The sequence below is a fragment of the Psittacula echo genome (assembly GCF_963264785.1).
Source record: "Psittacula echo genome assembly, chromosome: 22".
In the NCBI taxonomy this organism is placed as follows: domain Eukaryota; kingdom Metazoa; phylum Chordata; class Aves; order Psittaciformes; family Psittacidae; genus Psittacula; species Psittacula echo.
This window is the reverse complement of record NC_137758.1, coordinates 6,549,757-6,570,951: the sequence shown is the minus strand read 5'-3', so window position 1 is coordinate 6,570,951 and position 21,195 is coordinate 6,549,757. Positions and strand designations below refer to the sequence as shown.

Sequence of the window (21,195 nt, the reverse complement as noted above, 5' to 3'; positions counted from 1 at the left end):
AGGAGGCTCCAGAGGCTCAGCCTGGGGTGGCCTCAGGGGCTCCTGGTGAAAGCTGGTGCCTGCTCCAGCAACCAGATTTGACTCGGATAGAAATAAAGGTGATGTTTTAGCCCTTGGTGCTGGGCTGGGGAGGCTTTATTCAAAGGAAGGGAGAGGGTGCAGCAGGATTGTAGGGCTGGTGCAGACACAAAGTGGACAGGAGGGTTTGGGGAGGCAGGATGAGGAATGGAGAGGGGGGTGTATTGCTAACAGAGGAGCCTGTGCCCAGGACCTCCATGCTTGGCATAGCTGGTGCTTAAGCACTGTCTGGCCGTGGAGGCCACCCCACAACAACCGTGGCATTGCCAAGCAGGAGAAACCCCAAAGGGACAAGAAGGACACAGGCCTGAGCACAATCCCCTCTGGGAGCTGCTGGACAAACAGCCCCTTCCCCAGCCCTGGGGCATCACGGGGGGGGTTCTGACTGGTTTCCAGCAGTTGCTGGGGACAGCATGGATGTGGCACTCAAAAGCAGCGATGCAGAGTGGTGGGATCAGCCCCGTCTGTCCCTGGCTCCACTTGCAGAGCCAGATGTCCCTGGAAGAGCTGGACACCCAGTGTGGGGTGGGTGTCCTGGGTTAGAATGGATGTCCCAGGGTGGGATGGATATCCTGGATTAGGACGCATGTCCTCAGCATGGATGGATGCCCCAGGATGTCTTCCAAGGGCTACTCCTGACATGGCCTCTCCACATTTGGCATCTCCACTGCAACCTCCCTGTTGTGGTCATGGTCACATCTTCAGTGCCCAGAGCTGGACGGGTTGTGATGAACCACTTCTGTCCCACCAAGAACGTGTCCTGAGGCAGGTTCAGCTTGAGCACGAGGGGCTCTGCTGACAAAACACTTTCCATGCCCCAGCCAAGCCTCTGGGCAGCATCCTCTGGAAGAGGTGATGGCTGCAGGACCTCCTGTACTGAGTGAGACCCTACTTCTATGTGGGGCTTCTTCCTCCTGTAGCAAACCCCAGGCAGAGCCGCCACAGTCCCTGTGTCCTGCAGCCTCCTGCAGATCTTGTTCTCAAGCAAGCTCAAGGCAAAGGCAATCCAGCCAAGCGTGGGGAAACCCTCTCTGCACCCCAAAGCCAGGGTGCTCCCCGGTGTCTCCCTACACAGGTATCCACCAATGGGTCCGGCCTCTCCATGGCAGCTTTGGCAAGCAGGGAGCTGGATTCACAACAGCACCTCAGGCATCACCTCCAGAGGTGATGCTTGGCCAGGCTGGGGGGACACCTCTTGCGCCCTCCCGGGGGGAACCGGTGTGTCCTGGGGCCACATGACTCAGGGCTGCAGCTCACTGAGCCGCTTCTCCTCCTGGATGTGGATGAGGACATTGCGCTTGTTCACCACGTCCAGCAGCTGCACCAGGATCTCCTGCTCGGCTGCGCGATCCTCAGGTGTCTTCAGGGATTCTATGAGAGCAGGAGGCTGGAGCGGGGGGGGGGGGGCACAGCCCCATCCTGCTCCCCCCACGAGGTACAGGAACCCCAGAACTCACCCTCCTTGTTCATGTAGCCCCGGAGCTTCTGGTCAAGCTGGCACTGCTGCTCCTCCAGCTTCAGTTCCTGCACCCTGCAGGGAGGGAAGGGGGATGCTGGGCTCAGGGGGCTGCGGTGAGCTGAGCCCCCCATGCCAACCCGGCAGCATCCTCCCCAAGCCTTACGCGATCATGAGGTCCGACTCCTCAGACATCAGGCTGTTCTTCTTCTGGACCAGGTACAGCAGCTGGTTCATCCACTGCGTCTTCTGGTCGGCCGGGGTGCCTGTGGGGCAGGGGGGTTGTGAGTGGGGCGCAGACCCCATCGGTATGGTGGTTGTGGTGCCCCATCCACCCTGACTTTACCACCCTCATCCCGGAGTAATTTCTCGAGCTTGATGCCCTGCTGCTCCAGCTCCCGGAATGTCACCTCGATCTCCTCCAGCCGCCTCTGGATGGCCTGCAAAGGGAGGGCAGTAATCACCCATGGGCTGGCACCTCCTGCAGTGGGATGGAGGGGATGGGGACCCAGCTCTGCCCCATGGGGCTAACCTGGGCTTTGCAGAACCGCTTCATCTGGGCTTCCCTGTCCCGGCGGGTCAGGGTGCGCTTCCAGGTGGGGTATTTCTCCTCTTTCCCCAGGTCCAGGCCCTGTGAGAGACAGTGGCATGGGCAGGGGGTCAGTCGTTGCCCCAGCAGCCGTGTCAGAGCCTGACCCAATGGCTCTGTGAGAGGAGATGGCAGCAAGAGCCCCAGTACTGCCTGGGCTGGTGCGGCCACTGCTATTAAGGGAAAGCACTCACTGACTCCACCCTGATGCCAAGGTTCATGCCTTCCTCCTCCTCTTCCTCCTCACTGTCACTCTCCTCCAAAGCTGCCCCAAGAAAAGAACCGTTTTGGACCATTTTGGCATAGTGGAGGGACCCAGAGCCCTGCTCAGACAGAGACTCCAGTTTGTAGCCACCTACCTTCCTCCATGGCCATTTCCTCCTCCTCCTCCTCCTCCTCCTCCTCGTCCTCCCAGGCATCTTGTCCTGGCCACTGAGCAGGGAGGGCCTCGGGTGCTGCTTGGAGCCACAGACGAGCTGGCTTCGGTGGTGGCTCAGGCTCTGCTTCACTGGTGAGGTTCAGCGTGGACAGCTTGAGCTTCTCCAGTGGTGTAAGGACGATCTTTCTCCTGCCGCCACCCTCCTCACCCTCCTCTGCCACCCGTCTGGGCTCCACGCTGGGACCTTCATCCTCTCTCACATCCTCCTTGGGCTGTGCCAACAGCTCCTCCTGCTCCTCCATGTCACCAGCATCACCCACAGCGTCCTCCACTGCCCCTCGCTCTTCCCCTAGCTGTGGGGCTGCTGGTGGGGGCTGCAGGGGACCTGGTGGTACACCATCCTTGGGGGACACACATGGGCTCCGAGCATCCGAGAGCATGCGAGCAGCATCCTAGGGCAGAGGGGTTATGCAGCACAGGAGCATCCCCCTCCACCTTCCCCCTTTTCCATGGGGATTTACAGCAACTTACCCCATCAGGCAGCACCGGGGACTCTTCCTGGGCTGGATCCATGCCGGTTGGATTGGGGTAGTGAAGCGAGCAGTAAAAATGACCTGGAGGGGAGGAACCCGAAGCCCATGCGATGACCGGGCTGGTGGAGAAGCCTTCCCCTGCGCATGCCCTCTCCGCCGCCTGCCTCACCGTGCTGCTCATCGCAGGCGTAGTCGCCCAGGCGCAGGGTGGCCCCGCACTGCCGGCACTGGAAGCACCCGCGGTGGAAGAAGCGCCCCTCGGCGCTGGCCCGCTCCAGGATGTAGACGCGGCGGCCGCAGAAGTAGCAGGCGTCGCTGCTGTCCCCGCGGGCGGCCGCTGGCTGCGGGCACACAGGACAGGCTGCGGTGGCACCCGGGGAGCTGGCGCCCACCCTGCCCCCGGCTCTAGCAGCCTAAAGGGGTTGGGGGGGGTTCCTCCGCTTGGTGCCCGGGTTTGCTGGCACCAGCAAGGGAGTGGCAGGTCTTGGCTCCGGAAAACCAGTTGGGTCAGGAAACAGGCAGGGAGGAGCCCGGAGCATGTGGGTGTTTGCCTGCACAGCTCCAGTCCCAGCCCTTGTCTCAGCCCCACCGGTGCCCCCCCAAGCACCCACTCAACCTAAAGCTGGATCCCCCCACCCACAAGGACCAACCTGGCCTGGGTCCATGGTGGTGGTTTGTGGCGGCTCATGGGCATCATCCAGCATGTCTTTATCCAGCCCTGTGTCCAGCTAGGAGCAACCCAAGGGAGGGTCAGCCCCTCACTGCTCCCCAGGACCACTGCACCCCAGCACAGCATCCCTCTGCTGACCCACCTCAGCATCCCTGCGGCTCCTCTTGGCCTCAGCATCCTTTTGGGCACTGTCCTGCAAAGGGGATAGCTAGGATGGGGAAGGGGGCATGGTTTTGGGGCTCCCAAACCCATCTCTTTTTTTTGGCATCCACGAGGCCCTGGATGGGGATCCCTCACCTGGGCACGCTTGTGTGTCAGGCTCCGGCTCTTCTGCTGCCTGCTGAGGAAGAGGATGGCTCCTCGTGTACCAAGTGGAAACAGCGACTTCTTGGTGACCTCCTCTGCCTCTGCATGGAGGGGACATAGCCATGGGACCCACCTTACAAAGCGGGGGGCACCCAGCCAGCCCCAGTGGGGGTATCAGAATGGAATAAATCACCCCAAAATTCGCACCTGGCAAGGTCTTGAAAGCTTCATAGAACTGGCTGAGGTAGGTGATGAGCCCCAGGCGGTCAGGCTCTGCCATGGTGGCCATCTCAGTGCTGGAGAGGACAGGCTGGATGCCCAGCTCCTGTTCTGCCACGTCCAGCATCATCTGGTGGGTCCGAATGGGATCCTGGGGGTCCACAGACTCAAAGTGCCTGCAGGGAGACACGGGTGGCATCAGGGTGTGCTCTGCGGGTTGGGGGGTACCCGGTGGGGGTCCCAGGCACTCACACCAGGTCAGGACGGAAGCGGTGGATGAGGGCACAGAGGGCCAAGCCACTGGTCCAGGAGGTGGTGAAGTTGGTCACCTCCACGCCTCGGTACCCGGCCGTGCTGGCCTGGCACCAGCTCAGCAGGTCTTCATAGGCACCTCTGGAGACCACTGGGGAGGCAGCACATGTATCCCCACCCCAAAGAGGCAGGGGACACCCCCATCCCGCTCCCCAATCCAGCATCAGTGCTTTAGTGGGGAAGGGGTCCCATGGGACTGACACAAGATGCCCCCCACGCAACAACCGCCCACTCCCCCAAGGCTCAATAAATGGGTTGATAAAGCATCTGTCAGTATTTCCTAGCTCAGCATCAGTGCAGGCCAGAAGGAGACAACAACCTCCCCCCTGAACAGCAGCTGCGGCTGTGTCCCCATAGGGACCATGGGCAGGGGGAATGGAAACCAGCAGTGCCACCGGGATGGAAATGCAGCTGGTGCTGGGAGGAGCATGGTGAGCGGATGGACACGAGCCAGGGAAAAGGATAGGGAGGAAAATCAGGACAGGAGCTGCTCTGGCTTGGGCTGCTGGGAGGAATGGGGGGTCCTGGCGCTGGGGGGGCCAGGGCAGGACTGGCTGCTCCTACCAGTGCTGAGTCTGTTGTCGCTCTTCCTCTTGTGATCCACCTCCACCGTGCCCACGAGGTAGAGGTCCCGGACCTGCAGATGGGGACACGCCAGTGATGGGTCACTACCTGCATAGAGCCAGTGGCACCTTGCAGAGAGCTGAGCCCAGCCAGGGGACTCCCGAACACCCCAACCTCCCCAGAACCACCCGCATCCGCAATGCGCAATGCATTAAACGCACTGGGGACCAACATCTTCAGCTTCACACCCTTCTGGAACAGGAGACCGTGAAAGTTGGTGTCACCCTGACCACTGGGGAGGCTGGGCTGGGTGGCTGCCCCATGGCAGGACCTGGGCTGGGTACCTGGTTGGCTTTGATGGCCTGCAGGTTGATGTTGGGGTAGCGCGTGGCCGGGTCAATGCTGTACTGGCTGATGTTCTTGTTGGTGTTGTCCGGGGAGGTCTGGGAGAGGTGCTGGTAGATGCTTTCTCTGGGTGGAAGGGACAGGGCTGGGGTCAATGCTCATCCCCACCTGCTCTGAGTCCAGCCCAACAGGATGGGGACATTCACCTCTCAGCCAGCACCTCCAGTGGGGGGGTCCCAGCCGCCCATCGCCGCACCATCCATGCCGCATCGAAGGCAGCAAGGAAGCCCCGGGCCACGCCGGTGCCCAGCGGCCAGAAAGGCTGTGAAGGGAAAGGCAGAGATGGAGCTGGAGCAGCACAGCTGGTCGGGATGGTTGGGAAGAGGCTGGGAGCTGCTGGGCTTGGCCGGGGATGAAAGCAGGGAGAGGCGGCAGGACGCGCAGCGAGGATGGTGTCCGTGTCCTTCCTGCCCAGTATGGCTGCGTTTGGAGAGGAGCTGGGCTGCTCCTCCACCCTGAACCCACCCCAGATCCCTGGTGGGGCCAGGGAAGGTGTAACCCCACCAGAGCATCCTGATACTGGGACTTGGGGATGGACGGATGGGGCCAGAAGTATTTAGGGATGGGGAATATATCACAACCAACACATCTTGCAGGGAAAAGGGTAACTGAGGGACATGGCGCTGCAAGGGGGACCCTCACCTCCACCAAGCAGTCGCCCACCAGCCCCAGGAGCAGGCGGACCCCATTGTGCTCCCGCACCAGCGCCGCGTTCTCCGAGCGTGTCATGCAGGTGAAATCAAACATGTCAACATCTGGCAGGCCCCGGTGGTTGAGGGCAAACTCCAGCTGGGGAAGGCAGTAGTTGGTGGAGAAGTTGGCAGCTTCTTTGGCATAGCTGAGGAGGGCGTCCCGGTTCACGTTCTCCGGGGAGAGGAGGCTCTCGATGTCCGCTTTGTCCTGCGAGGATGGGGTGAAGCTGGCTGGGACACGGGAGGTGGCGTCTGCCCCCAGCCTGAGTGCAGCCCGTTCTAGGGTGAAGCTGTGCCACTGGGCCTGGGGCTGTAAGCCCTACAGAAGGATTCTTCCCCTGGCACAGGCTGCCAAAGCCCTCAGCATCCCAGGGGTGCGTGGTCAAACCAGCACCCGTGAGCTGCATCCTACCCCCCATCACTATGGGATCCCAGGGCTGGATCCTGCCCTTCTCACCTGGAGGATGACCCCCTTCTTGAGCAGGCTCTGCTTCTTGGCCGTCATGACAAAATAGTGAGTGTCATCCTTGTAGTAGACAATATTTTCCAGGTCGATGCCTGGGAATGGGAAAGGACCTTTGCTGAGCCATGGGACAGAGCCACAGGGAGTCCCCACACTGAGCTCAGCAACCAAATGTCCCCTGCTATGAAGTACCATGGGGGGACACACATCCAGGGGACAGAGAGTCACAGAATCAACTAGGTTGGAAAAGACCTATAAGACATCCCAGGGTTGAGCCCTCCAATTGCACCAGGAGGGGACACAGACCCCCAGCACCCCCCATGCCAGGGCTGGGACCACCGACCTGTTTTGTTGTAGAGGTTTTGGAAGAACTTCTGGTTGTAGATTCGGGCCACGCCGCTGATCTCGGCCACCTCCACCTCGGCCCGGCTGTGGCGGTTGATGAAGTTGGTGGTGATGCCGATGGCCAGCTTGCCCCTCATCTCCTTCCGCTTGAACCCTGCGGGATAGGATTGGTGTGAGCCCCCACCTGAGCCCCCTGTACCAATCGCATGGGTGCCGGGACCCGCTGCTATCACCTTCAGGGACAAATTTGCCTCCACCGGCTGAGATGAGGACGTCGAACTCGTAGCGGCTGAGGGGAGAGGAGCTGGGCTGCAGCACAGCGCGCCAGCCTGTGGGGAGAGCGGCCATCATGAGTGTGCTGGGTCTCAACTGGGACGTGCTCCAGTGCAGGGGGGGAGACGGTTGCATCTCATCCCCCTGCAAAAAGGCATGTCCTGGACTAGCAGAGGGCCTGGGGGGGGCTCGGAGCAGCCACCCACATCCCTGTCCCCAGAGATGCCACAGTGATACCTTACCCTGTCCACCCGCTTTGCCCACTGGGGGGATGAGACCACTGAACTGCACGTTGATGTGCACCTCCACCCCCAGGAGCAGAGCCACCTTCAGCAGGATCAGCTGGAGCTGCCGGATACCTGGGATGGGAGCAGGGACCCTCAGGGCTGCACCCGTGGTCCTTGTGGGGACAACGGGGGGACCCTGAGGGTGCAGAGCTTGGCCCCCCCGAAAGACTCACTGATGTGGTCCAGTGTGCCGGTGCAGAAGTGTCCATAGAACTTCTTGGCGCCCAGCGCCCGCAGGTCGTGGATGGTGAAGGGCCAGAGGTGCAGGACGTTGTTGCGGGAGAAGGAATCCCGCTTCTCCAGCAGCACCACGCGGGCACCCAGCAGCGCCAGCTCGATGGCCACCCGCAGCCCACAGGGGCCGGCCCCCACCACCAGGCACTGCCAAGGGGATGGGTGGTGTGAAGGGGACGGGCACCCCACAGAGAGCAGTATGGCAGCATCTCCCTCCTTCCCCAGGCCAGGAGCTGGCTCTCTCAGCTACTCCTCTTGTCCCCTGGGCCGCATGCACTGCTTCTCCCTGCAAAATGGGGGGTCCTGTGGGGAGCCCCTCGCTTCTCTGGCTGCCTGAACCTTGCCTTTACCCAGGGCAGCAATTCAAAGTGCTCAGTTAGCCTGGAGAAGAGAAAGCTGCGTGGAGACCTCACAGCAGCCTTCCAGTATCTGCAGGGCGGCTATAGGGATGCTGGGGATGGACTCTTCATTAGGGACTGTAGTGACAGGACAAGGGGTAACGGGGTAAAACTTAAACAGGGGAAGTTTAGATTGGATATAAGGAGGAAGTTCTTTACTGTAAGGGCAGTGAGGCACTGGAATGGGTTGCCCAGGGAAGCTGTGAATGCTCCATCCCTGGCAGTGTTCAAGGCCAGACTGGACTGAGCCTTGGGTGACATGGTTCAGTGTGAGGTGTCCCTGCCCATGGCAGGGGGGTTGGAACTGGATGGTCTTAAGGCTCTTTCCAACCCAAACTATTCTGTGATTCTATGAGATAAAGCACAGCCCAGAATGGGCAGATCTTATCAGCAACAGGCTCAAAAACAGGACTCGGATTTGATCTCTTGCATAAGGCTAGGGGGATGATGCGGCACCAGCACTGGGGACAAAAGCTATCAGCTCTTGGACAGAAATAGGGTGCCCCAGCCCCAGGAAAGCTCCTGTCCTCCAAAAGGGGCTTGGCAGGTCCCATGAGGTGTCCCCAGTGAGGAGCAGCCAGGAGGAGGAAGGACGCTGTTGGCTGGGTGGCATTGAGGTGACATCATGCCATGGGGAGAGGAGTGGTGCTAATTAACACCCTGTCCCATTAAACTCCATCAACCCCATCCCGCATCCTCCTGGGGCGGGGGCCAGGGTGCCCCAAGTGATGCTCTCACCCTGATGACAAGGACACAGAGCAAGGAGGGACCCAGACCCTGCACTCCATATGCCCGGTACCTTGGTGCTGGCACAGGCTGTGCCCTGGTCATAGTCCTTGTGCCCAGCTTTCTTATCCAGCTTGCTCCACAGGGCCTTGGCACTCCAGTAGTTGAGGGCAGCCTTGAGGCCATGGTAGAGCTGCAGCCCGCTGCCCTGCAGCCCCAGCTCCTGGCACAGCTCCCTGAAGCAGCCCAGCACCTCCTGGCACTCCCTGGCACGCAGGAACCTCTCGAAGACGGCATGGGCCGGGTTGGCCGGAGCGTTCATCCTGCTTCACCCCGCAGCCTGGCGAGGGACAGCAGAGGTAAGCAGGGAGGGGACCCTCTTGGACCCTCATCCTCAAACCCATCCGAGTCCCATACCTGGTCCCTGGATGTGAGGTTTCCCACCCGAGGGTGCTCTTGGGCGGCTCTTCCTGGCAGCGGGTGTTGAAGTCTCCCCTGGGTGCTGCACCCAGCGAGCCACGGTGCCACCCTGGGCAGTGACGTCAGGGGAGGGGACGGCTGCAGTGGCAGCAAGCGGCTTCCTCCATGCAGCGAGTGCCTGCAGCGGAGCGAGGTGCTTTGGAACAAACCCACCACTTCCTTCCTCTTCACCTTCAGCCTCACCAGGGGAGGAACTGGGAGTTGGGTCCTGGGTGCAGGGACAAACCAAATGCAGCCAGACCCAGCCCTGGGGAGCAGGATTGGACCCATCCCACCAGCCTGGCTTTTGCAGCCAGAGCGGGGTGACTTCCGCCCATCTGTGCCTCTGCCACCCCTGGAGCAGGGCAGAAGCAGATGAGCACAGAGGAAGCACCAGTGGGGAAACCCCAAAAGCCAAACCAGCGTACGAACGGCCCCACGATGCCAGGGAACCTGCAGGGGGAGAGGTGCAGTGCGCTCCCCACGGGTACCTCAAACCCCCTGCATCCCCTGGGAGATGCACTCCTGGCATCTCTCCTGGGACCAGCACTCCTGGCATCCCTGTCCCACTCCTGGCATTGTCCCCTCAGCACTGTCCCATGCCATCCTCTATTTGCCACCCCAAGCACAAAGCACAAAGCTTTGCCTTGGCCCTTGTTGCCAAGCCCCAGGGCTGGGAAAGCCTCCCCCAGCCCCATAAATCTGTGGCACTGCCAAGGAGGAACTGGTGAAAGCCTTGGGAAGCCGGAACATTCCCACCTTTGAACCATTGCTCTTTGCCCTCTCCTGTTGGTGTTACTGGCAGGAATGCGGTGGCACCCTGAAAGATGTCAGAGGGGGAATGAGGCAGCATCTGAGCCCAGCTGCCCTCGGTGGGGTGGGGGAATGGAGGGGTTTAAGCCTCGGCTTACATTTAGGCTGGAAAGGCCAAATTCTAGACAGGTTTCAAGTTCGGTCTCACTCCAGCAGCTTCCCTATGCCTGCAGGCGCTTTGCAAAGCACTTCTGCAGGTCACCTTCCCTCACAGCCAGGAAATCCGGGTGCTTTAACCTCTTCCTTCCTGAGCAGACACACGGACAAGGCACCCAGCCGGGACGGAGCAGGAGCTGGCACCCTCTGGTCGGCCCCAAACCAGCAGCATGGGGACAGAGGACACGACCGCTGCGTTCACAGCAGGGCAGTGAGACCCGGACACAGACTCCTCCTGTTCCCCTGAGTGCTCCAGCCCTTCTGGCCACACCAGCGGCACAGACTGAGCCTGGGGAAACTGAGGCAGTGCTGCAAATTCACCCACCTCAAGGCCTCACTTCCCACTGGACACGGTGCCGGGGGCAGCACACTTCCCAGGAAAGCTTTCCAGCCCCGGCGCTGGGGCAGGGAAGCTCGGAGGAGGCAGAACAACACTCCCTGTGTTACACCAAGTTTCCTACGGAAACGATGCTTGTGCTGGCACACATCCCCTTTAGGAGGCTCAACCCCCAGCAACTGTCAGCAAGGACAGAACCCCCCCCGTCCCCCGGATACTAAGTTCCTGCAGGTTTGGTGCAAATAAGCAGCTTTCAACCCCTAAAGGCCAGGGATGGTGCTGAGCCAGGCTGCCTCTGGCTCTGCTCTCCCCATGGATGCCTTCTGCATTTCTTCCCTTAAAACTGCTCCTGGAAGCTGGAGGGAGGAGCTGGGGGGGGGGAGAATCGAGCCAGCCCTGACTCAGCTCATGTTGGCTCTGGTGGGGACAGCACCCAGGAATGACGCATGTGGAGCGTCCCTGGAGCAGGGACATCCCATCCTGCTTTGTAGGTCGGGGTCTCCCCTGTGTCCTTGCATGAGGAGCAGCAGTAGCCCCTTGGGAGATGGCCAGGATGGGCTGCCCTGGGGGTGCAGGGCTGCAGGCGAGCTCATGTGTCTTCCAGGCACATGGAAATGGGGTGGGGAAGGACACAGCTCCATATGGAGCTAATGAAAGACAGGAGGATTTCCAGCCTCTGCTGAGCCTCTGGGAGCTGGCTCCCAGCATGGACCAGGCTGCTCTGGGTTTGGGATCCAGCCTGGAGACCCCTGGACCCCTGCTGAGCCAGGCTGGACCCTGAGAAGTCCTTCCAGCACTGCCGGGCAGGGCCCTAAGGCCTCCAGTTCTTGAAGGGAGGGGAAAATCCCTGTGAATCCTCTGGTTTGAGCCAGGGATGTGGGTGCATGGGCAGAGGCCCCCAGCACAGAGCTGTGGGGAAGAGTGGAGGAGAGGGGACAAAGCAGCCACCAGCAGTAGCGAGGGCAGGGCCTGGCAGCAGGGTCACGGTGGGGGAGCTTTCCCCCCGGAAAGCACACGCCAAAATCCCCCCTTGGAGGTGCAGCCAGCAGCAGAAGTGAGCACTTCTTGGGGCATTCTGGTGTTCCCTTTGCAGGGGATTCACAAGCCACAGTCCAGCCACATCCCAAGGAGAGACAGAGACAACACCTGCGGGATGATGCATAAACTTGCCCACCACCGGCCCCATGGAGGGAGCTGCCTCTTGTAGCTGAATTTCGGCACAAGAAGTTTGCCCAGGGCCAGGCTTTGGATCCCACATCTTTGTCCTCCTCCTGCTTCTCCTGCACCCCCAGCTCCTGTTGTCCCCGTCGGGTCTTGGGGTAGGTACCATGGATTTGGCTACCCAAATGTACTGGAGTTTTCATCCACCCCAGGCACAGGACTGTGCCCCCAGGCTCAGCCATGGGATGGGACCAGTCCCAAACTCCCTCTTAGGACTCACTCCCGAGGCCCTTGGAGCATCCCTCTGCCTGCACTGGGCAGAGGGATGGGATGTGGGCAAAGTGCTCAGCAAAACTCTTCCCACTCCATCCCTCTCGGCACTGGGAGCACTGGCAGTACTGGGGATGGAGATGAGGAGGAGGAGTGGGGCCTGCTCTCTTTTCCTTTTGTCCCGGGGGTGAGAAGCAGGGAGGATGCGGCTGGGGGACCGCCGGAAGAGACTTTGGGGATGGGGCAGCGAAGACAAAGCACTTCCCGCCCCCCCGCCACAGAGCATCCCGGGCTCAGCATCCTGAGCATCCCACAGGACACGGGCACGGCGGGGCTGAGCGTTTCCCTTGTGTTCCCCCCCTCCCCCCCCTGTCAGCACCCCAAAATCACCCCTTGGCTTTGGCAACCCCCATCCTCAGCCGAGCCCTGCGAGCGGAGGGGACCGGCCGGTGGGATGCTGCCCGGATCTGAGCTGAGGGACAAGGGGATAGGGAGACAGCAGAGCCCTGACATCCCCATGCAGGGATGCTCTGCCCATCGCCACTCCTCACTCACCTCCAAAGCCTGCCGGAATGGGAAACTGAGGCACAGCCCGGGGGAAGCGCTCGGGGCTGCTTGCAGCGGCAGAAGAAAGCAGGAAACGGGCTCCGGCTCCGCAAGCGGCTGAGGGCTGGCCCGGCTCTCCCCTCCCCTCCCCTCCTCCTCTTCTTCCCTCCCCCTTTCCCACCCTGCCTCCCCCCGCCGGGGCGACCGGAGGGACCCGGGCGTCCCAGCTGCTGCAGCGCGGTGCTGGGTTGGTGCTGGGGTGCTCCGGCTTTGTGCTGCTGCAATTGGGGTACCACAGAGCTAGAGGCTGAGCCCACATCACCCACCCGCGAGTGGTCCCCAAGCTGCACTGGGAGGTTTGGAGCAGCTCGATGAGGAGATGCACAGCACAACCCCTGCCCTTTTGGTTGTTTGGGGGGGTCTTTTTGTTAATTTTAGGGTAAGAAACTAGACTTTCATAAAGGAAATACAAAGATTCAGGCGAGCAAACCAAACCGCTTCACTTTCCACCCCGGCTCTGCGCTGTACTTCCCCCCCCAGCCAAAACTAGAGACCAGGAGGGAGCTGTGGTACAGGGGGGACCCGCTCGGTGACAGCCCCGCACCCCAACCAGTAGCCAGAACCACCACAGCCCTCGGGGAAACTTTTGGGGTGATGGGGGGACCCGAGTGGGAATGGTCCCTGTAGGGTGAAGGTACCTTGGAGCAGAGGATGGAGCCGCTGCAGTCACTGACGGTCGCTCCTGGCCTGGTGCTTTGGGGTGGTTTTGGGTGCCGGTGTCCTCAGGGTGCTGCCGGACACTGGGCTCCGGTGACACACGGGGACAATCTGCCACGAGGCTGGGGACGGTGACTCAAGGGCACGGGGCGGGGGTCATGTCGCCGTGAGTCACCCGTGGCACCGCCGGTGCCTTCGGCCAGTGGGGACACCCAGCCCAGCACCTCCATCCCTCCTTCCCGTGGCCCCTCCGGCCTCTTCCCGGGGGTCCTGGTGCAGAACCACCCCCATACTCCTCTCCCCCAGCTCGGCAGGGGTGTTTCGAGCCCAACAGCTCCCTGCAAAGCTCCTGGATGCGGGCACAACGGAGCCCATCCATGCTCTGGAGCAGAAAGAGGCCGGGGCGGGCGGACGCGGAAACGGGGCGTCTGCGTCAAACCAGGCAGTTTTCCCAGACGCCGGAGCTATCGGGAACAGCTCCCTCTGTTTGTGAGCTCTCTGTGGTGCTGGGAGAGAGTCTGAACGCTGACCTGACTCCTTCCAGCCCCACCTTTATCCCCCGGGCAGCAGCAAATGAGCATTAGATCTTAATTACAGCTCCCAGGAGCAGAGACCGAGGACATGCCGTGGTGGAGGGTGTCCAGCCAGCGCAGCTGGGGGGGAATATGACTCTAATGCAAACTCACTGGCCATGGGCACTCTGGTCTTTGTATGCAGCACACGGGGATTGTGTGGTAATATCGCTGCGCCCCTTGGTGTGCTGAGAACAGGCAAACTCATAGCATAGATGAGAGCTTCTGCAGGTTTGTGAGCCCTTTGTGCCCGTAAGGAGGTGACAGCCAAACCTTAGATCCCACCACAGGATGTTCCCTGTGCTCCAGCATTACAATTCCCCCATTTTCCCTCCAATTTTATTATTCTAGGGATGTGGTGTTTTACAGCGTGAGGAAGGAGCAATGATGGAGGCTGAGGGTCTCTCCCTCCCTGCTCAGGCTTAGGCCTTGGGTGATGCCACAGACTGCAGCCGCTGCAGCTCCAGGGCACGGATGAGGAGGAGGAAGGCGATGCTCAGGAGAAGCAGCCAGAAGAAAACCCAGTAGTGCTGCGGGAGGAAGAGCCACGGCCGCCACAGCACCTCTGGGGACCCCTTGGACCTGGAAAGAAGGTGACCAGGGACACTCATCAGCCAGGAGAGGAGAGCAAATCCCTCCTCCGCCCCAGCTGGGGATGAGGAAGGGGTTCAGCTCAACCACAGCCCTCACTGGCCCTTTTGCAAACCCAAATAACAACAAGCCTGGGAGGGCACAGGCGACCCACAATGCACAGGGGAAACTGAGGCAGAGGAGGGTCAAACTGGGGCAGAAAAGTAACATCTCAGCTTTACATCCCCACATTCCCCAGCTCATTCCCATGTGCGGTCCTAGGACCACAAAGAGCCCAGCAGCCACAGGCAGATGCTGGGCACACATAGGGTGCTGGGCACACATAGGGTTCTGCTCACATCAGCCCAAGCTGCTCCGGCTCCTTGTTCCCTGCACTTGAGCCTTTGTCTTGTGCCTCGGCCGCTGGGTCCCCGGTCACGGCGCTGCCCCGGCACTGCGGCTCCAGCTCGCTCCTAGGGAGAGAGGACACGGGGCTGGGCTGTGCCCCGTGGGGCAGTGCAGCCGGCGCCATGCCACCCGCTGCAGTTACCTCTGGCTGCTGCGCCAGCGCTGGGCCCCGTCCCTCTCCAGCTCACCGGCCAGCGCCACTCGGCTCTCAGGGCTGGCACCTGGCTGAGCACCAAAGGTGGGAACATCAGTGGGGACCCAGCGCCCCGGTAGCACTGAGCCTGGGGACACGTCTGACAGCGGGACACGGAGCCCTTGTCCATCCCTGCTGCGCGTGTCCTTACCAAGAGCTGCTTGGGGATGACGGCGATGCTGACTCGGCGGCGGGCAGACCCCTGCAATGGAGGGGTTGGGGGTGAGCGCTGCCCATGCTCCCCATCCCCTCCTTCCCCATCGCCTCCCTAGCACAGAGACACCAAGGAGAAGGGACACTGTGCCAGCCTCTCACTGGCCCTGGAGCTAAGGAGAGGAAGCCTGAAAGCTGGTGGGATGAGGGAAGGTCAAAGCCAAGAAGTTTCTGCCTGTCCTTACTGCTTGAAGCCGTGCCAGCGGGGCTGCCTAACCCCCTCCCCGAGCGCTCCCCTACCTCTTGAGCTGTAGGGGAATCAGTGCCGAATTCGAGCTGGTGCTAGAGAACAGCCAAGCCTGCGCCTCTCACGCTATGACCCTGCAATGCAGAGGGACCTGCCTGAGATCTCTGGGACAAGCAGCACCCAACCTCGGGCACCCTGTCTCCCTGCAGCCCCCCGAGGTCACCCCTACATTTTGCTTCATCCCCGGCACTTCTAGCAGACCTCGCCCGCAGCAAGCAGCTGGCAGGGATGGCGTCGCCTGGGGACAGTGGGTGCATGGGGACCACAGGTGAGGGAGAGCAGCAGGGTGCGGGGAGGTGGTGGCTCCGGGGCTGCTGAACCGGGACCAGTTACCTGCTGGAAAGTTCGCATCAGGGGATGAGGCCTCAGCCGTGGCTCCGCGTCATCTGGGAGCAAAGAGAAGCAGCCTTACATCACCCCCAAAAATGAAGACAGGGCTGATGGTTGCAAACCTCCCTCCCATCGAAAGCTGTCCTGGCCACATGCTCAGTGCTTGGTACAAGTCATAGAATACCAGACTGGTTTGTGTTGGAAGGGACCCTAAATCTCATCCAGCTCCAACCCCTGCCACGGGCAGGGACCCCTTCCACTGGAGCAGCTTGCTCCAAGCCCCTGTGTCCAACCTGGCCTTGAACACTGCCAGGGATGGGGCAGCCACAGCTTCTCTGGGCACCCTGGGCCAGCGCCTCAGCACCCTCACAGGGAAGAGCTTCTGCCTTAGATCCAACCTGAACTTCCCCTGTTTCAGTTTGAACCCATCACCCCTTGTCCTATTGCTATAGTCCGTGATGAAGAGTCCTTCTTCAGCATACCAGTCACTCATGTGCCCTGTCCGAAGGGACCTTGCTTTCACACGTGGCAATGGCGTACACAGGGTTTGGAATCCAGGGACAGAGCTCCCTTTGTGTGCCCTGGGCCCCCCTGCCCTGCATTCCCTGCAGCATGATGGCATTCCAGCCACTGGCACCTGCTCCCACGCCACGTCTGCTGTTACACCAGCATTGGAACCCACATTTGTCATCGGATCCCAGCTGTCACCCACCCCATGTCCCAGCCTGCTCAACCTGCTGGCTCTCGGTGCAGGGTCACGCTGACCCCCCAGAGAGGTCTGGGACCAAATCCCATGGGATCGCTCCTTGCACACTCCACAGAGCCCACCTCACCCTGGGTCTCTGCCAGCTGCCGGTTGCGGGAGTTCTGCTGGATCAGGCGCTTCATCTCCTCCAGCTCCGTGTGCTCCCGCAGGTGGTGCCGCTTCAGGTTCTCCACGTGCTGGACCATCACCTCTGCTGCTCGGCTCATCCGGGCCTCCTGCAGCCAGGCAGGATGGGAGATCAGGCTCCCCATTCCCTGGCCCCTAAAGACCCAGGTCCCTGCCTGTCCTGCATTGTGCATCCACCCTGGGGGTGAAAATGCTCCCAATGACAGGCAGATCCCTTGTACCCAGTACTTGTAAACATACAATCATAGAATGGTTTGGGTTGGAAAGGACCTTAAGATCATCCAGTTCCAACCCCCTGCCATGGGCAGGGACACCTTCCACTAGAGCAGCTTGCCCAAGGCTCTGTCTAACCTGGCCTTGAACACTGCCAGGGATGGAGCATTTACCACTTCTTCGGGCAACTGTGCCAGTACCTCACCACCCTCACAGGGAATAACTTCTTCATGTCACGCCATGTTCATGAAGTCAACATCAGCACCATGAGGAGGGACAAACCCCAGCAAGCCCAGGGATGGGTCCCCAAGTCCTTCCACAGTGCCCCTCATAGCTCCCAGCCTTGCAGGGTGCAGACATCACAGACCTGATGTACGGCCCCCAGCTTCTCTGCAGCACTGGTTGCCCGCTCCACAGCAGCTGCCAGCACGGCCAGGCTGTGCTGAAGCTGCTCCAGTGTCTCCTTGCAGCCCGTGTCAGTGCAGAATGGACCCAGCCTCTGTGGAGGGAAAGGATGAAGCTGCTAGAGCCAGGACTTCGGGTTGTCCAAACCCCTCTGGGGCTGGATGCTGGATGTTCCCAGCAGATGCCAGCCCCTTGCCCTGATGCCCACCTACCTCCAGAGCAGCCCGGCACTGCCCCAGCTCCTCCTGGATGTTTTCCTCTGCCGCATCCCGTGCCCGTTTCTCCACCTGCACCCGCTGCTGCAGGGTGAACACATCACAGCGAAAAGCCAGGGCGAGGTGGGCAAAGGCTGCCTGCGGGGCAGGAGGAAGAGAGGTGGGACACAGCATGATGGGGATGCCACCAGGGCCATGCGCTGCTGTCCTCAAGGCACAGACAGACTCCCTTAGCAAGCCACAAAGCAGGGCAGTGTGAAGGGTAGTTAGCATTTGCCCCAGAAGCCATTAGGCTGCTGCACGATGGGGATGGTCCCCATGAGATGCCATGCTGCCCAAGAGACGTGCCCCATGGGTAATGCACGTTAATCCCAAGCCCTCCTGGCAATAGCACATGCCAGGCAGATGCCAGCCCTCACTGCAGGTCCCAGCTGACAGCGGAGCCTGACTCAGCCCCGGCACTCACAGCAGAATGGTTTTTATTAGCGCGGCTTCCACCACCTCCCTGGCTTAGGGGTGCTTTTGGCAAGCTGCAGAGCACCCGGTGGGAATGCCGAGGATGGGTTCATCTTGCTGTGGAAATGCAGCTGCCTCCAAACGCCAACAGCATGGCCAGGAAAGGGATTTGTGGCTGCCAGGGGACTGCGGTGCCTGGAGGGTGGCCAGGAGCAGGGCACAGCCCTGGGACCGTGAGCCAGCAAAGTCCCTGTGTCCCCCTTCCCCAGCCTCCCCCTTCCCCAGCCCTCACCTCCACATCCTGCTCTGTCAAAGCCACCCTGTGGAAAGAGAAGAGCTGTCAGGGATGCACTGCATGCTGAAAATGCCCTTGCTCTGCTCGCAGGGGTGCCAGCCACCTCCAGAAGCCCAAGTGCCCCTTGCCTGGAGAATGGCTCTTGAGCAGTGGAAAAGGAGGCAAGTCCAATCCCTGGAGCACACGGTGCCCTGCTATGGGACCCCCCTGTCCCATAGCCCCAGGGGCGCTCTCTGCTCTTACCCGTGCAAGCCGAGTCTCTCCAGCACTGCAAGCTCACTGGGGAAACTCAGCAGTGGCTCCTCTGGGGTTTCTGCATCTGCAGGAAGGCAGCAATGCCATGGGAGAGACCACACATGAAGGCTTTTCCTTGCCCTTTCCTCCTCCCTCTGCCCTCCTGTCCCAGCAGATAGCAAGTGCCCATGGTGTGGGACCATCCCAGTCCTTCCCCCAGCATCAGGGGGGCTTCAGGCCCCTCCAAGCCAGTCTCCTTTCCCCATGTCCCCATCAAGGGAGATGACCCTCGTCAGGCCATGCTGTTCCCACACTCATCCCCAGCTTCTCCAAGCCTCCCCCTAAGGCAGGGATGTGGGAAGGGGACTCACCCACCTTCCTTGGCCCCAGCACTGTCTCTGGTGTGCACAGCCACCTCCTGCCTGTCCGTGCCTGGCACCTGGGAGGCACAAGAGCACTGTTGGAGCAAACCCCTCCCTGGTGCTGGACAGCATCCCAACAAGAGCAGCACAGAGAAGCTGGGGTCCACAGGAGCCTGAGACGGTTCGAGGGAAGAGCCCCCCCAACCTGCTGCCCTCCTCTCCCCTCTCACCTCACCAACGTGCTCCACGCTCCGCTCACTCCCAGCCAAAACCCCGTCTGGGTGCCCCTGGGGACTGCTCATCCTCCCTGGGGACAAAACAGGGTGTTTGGAGCTGGGCAGCAGCGTCCCCTCCCCAGCCTGACACCACATGAAGGGAGATCCCAAAACCCCCGCTGGCATTTCCGCAGGCTCTCGGGGCAGGTACCCCCCAAAGTACCCCTGTGAGGTGAAGAGAGCTGGGCCAAGGCAGTGGGAGGACGGTGAGGACACCATTGTTGAGGCAGATGCAGGGAATGGCGTTGGGGTCCCAGGGCTGGATGGGTGTGGGGCTGCAGGCAGCTGCTGCCAGGCCAGGGGACACCCTCCTGCTGGACCCATGTGATGCTGCTCCAGAAGGGAGAGTGCAAAACCCACCCCATTCCCCCCATCCCCATGCTGGGCTGTCCTTACCTTCATCTGGAGACACAGGGAGTCCGGCCAGCTCTGCCTGCTGCTGCCTATGGAGAGAAACCCGGGTAACCCCCAAAGAAACACTGGCAGCAGAGGCAGTATCCCACCCGCTCTGCCCTCCTCCAGCACCACAGCACCCCGCGATGGGTTGCTACTCCACGGGCTGCTGCTCCAGAGCTGGGTCCTCTCTGAGCATCCCTGCAGCCCGCTCTGCCTCTGTCCCCGCTGTCCCTGGCACGGGCGCAGCAGCCGCCGCAGAGCCGGCACGGAGGAGCCGGCCGGAGCCGTTTCCAGCCAGCAGTGAGTCACCAGCCCACGGCCCTGCTTCTCCTCAGCACATTAGTGCTTTATTTCCCTTTGCCCTGGCTGCTGAGCACTCCTCGCTGCGCACCGGCCTCTGCCCAGGCACAACAGATCCGGCTGCTGGCAGAGCCCAGGCGCCATCTCACACAACTATCACAGGGACTGCACATGATTTGGCCCCCCAAAAAGTGCACCAGGATGGTCTCACCACCCCAAAACTCTCTTCTGGGTGCAAGGAAGTCTGGCAGCTCTGCAGCATCCCTGCTCATTGGGATGATGGAGCACACTGGGGACAGCAGATCACCAGTGCATGGAGATACAGGGGCTGCAGCCTCGTGTTGGAGCCCAGCAGCTAACTGGGAAAGGGTTTGAACCCCAAAACTTTGCTCCTGGCTTCAGAAAGGGACACAGCTGGGCTTTTCCCTCTTCTCCTTGCAAACCTGGGGGTCATTCTCCAGGAATGGTGGCTGCAGAAGAAGCGGCCACTGTGCCAAAATGATGCTCGGTGCCTCGTGTTGGAGGCCAGCACCCAAATGGGAAAGGATTTGAACCCCAAAACTTTGCTTCTGGCTCCAGAAAAGGGCTACAGTCAGGCTCCTGCAAGCCTGGGAGTCATTTCCTACGAGTGGTGGCTGCAGAAGGGGCCCCTGCACTGAAATGATGCTCCAGCCAGGCTGCCCCCTTGCCTGGCACTGCCGTCCCCGTCCCATACTTGCCAGCACCCCACGAATCCATGGGGTGAGCTTGTCGTGCACATACCTGCGAGGTGAGGGGCTGGGCCCCTTTATCCTCTGCCGCTGCCGCCGTCGGCGCCCCTGGCCCAGCCCCTGTGCCTCCTCTTCCTCCTCTCCCAGCGAGGTCCCTGCAAGCGGCTTCATCTGCGAAGCGCGGAGGCTCCGGGACCAGCACACCTATCACGAGAGACACGTATTAACTGCGCGCAGATGGGAGAACGCCTCTCAAATGGTATATTTTTAAAGCATTTTCTCACCCAGCAGGAGCTCCAAGCTCCTCTGCTTTAGTGTGGAGGCATCTGTGGGAAAAGAGGTGGGGAGGCCCGCTGCAGTTCGGGAGGATGCTGCTGGGATCTGGGCCGGCACAGAGCGATGGAATGAGGAATTTAATACAAGCCCCATTCCTGGGCAGTGTTGAAGCTGGATTACCCCCGTTCCCTTCCCATGGGACGACTGGGGCTCCTGATGTGGGTCATCTCCATGGTGGGGAGATG

General features: G+C 61.0%; 2 protein-coding genes across 2 annotated transcripts; both read right to left on the bottom strand.

Moving 5' to 3' along the window:
• Positions 1-133: 133 nt before the first annotated feature.
• On the bottom strand, positions 134-9,579 carry MICAL1 (microtubule associated monooxygenase, calponin and LIM domain containing 1). The gene is made up of 25 exons (XM_080633083.1): positions 9,347-9,579; positions 9,003-9,269; positions 7,745-7,952; positions 7,527-7,643; positions 7,245-7,340; positions 7,010-7,165; positions 6,661-6,761; positions 6,154-6,411; positions 5,658-5,773; positions 5,451-5,577; positions 5,107-5,179; positions 4,483-4,633; positions 4,219-4,406; positions 4,003-4,112; positions 3,848-3,898; positions 3,686-3,763; positions 3,205-3,376; positions 3,034-3,116; positions 2,483-2,954; positions 2,318-2,388; positions 2,067-2,165; positions 1,881-1,974; positions 1,701-1,800; positions 1,536-1,609; positions 134-1,449 (listed from the first exon to the last, which is right to left on the bottom strand). Exons 2-25 carry the CDS (start codon positions 9,249-9,251, stop codon positions 1,319-1,321), a joined length of 3,375 nt encoding a protein of 1,124 aa, XP_080489209.1. The 5' UTR covers positions 9,252-9,269; positions 9,347-9,579; the 3' UTR covers positions 134-1,318.
• A 4,803-nt stretch (positions 9,580-14,382) lies between these two features.
• LOC308229224 (uncharacterized protein) lies at positions 14,383-20,845 on the bottom strand (the record flags this gene model as incomplete). Its single annotated transcript, XM_080633121.1, has 14 exons — positions 14,383-14,542; positions 14,890-15,003; positions 15,081-15,163; positions 15,283-15,333; positions 15,925-15,977; positions 16,755-16,902; positions 17,394-17,525; positions 17,644-17,784; positions 18,395-18,422; positions 18,641-18,716; positions 19,007-19,070; positions 19,224-19,300; positions 19,665-19,707; positions 20,723-20,845. The coding sequence occupies 14 exons, from the start codon at positions 20,843-20,845 to the stop codon at positions 14,383-14,385; spliced, it is 1,293 nt and encodes a 430-aa protein (XP_080489247.1).
• Positions 20,846-21,195: the final 350 nt, after the last annotated feature.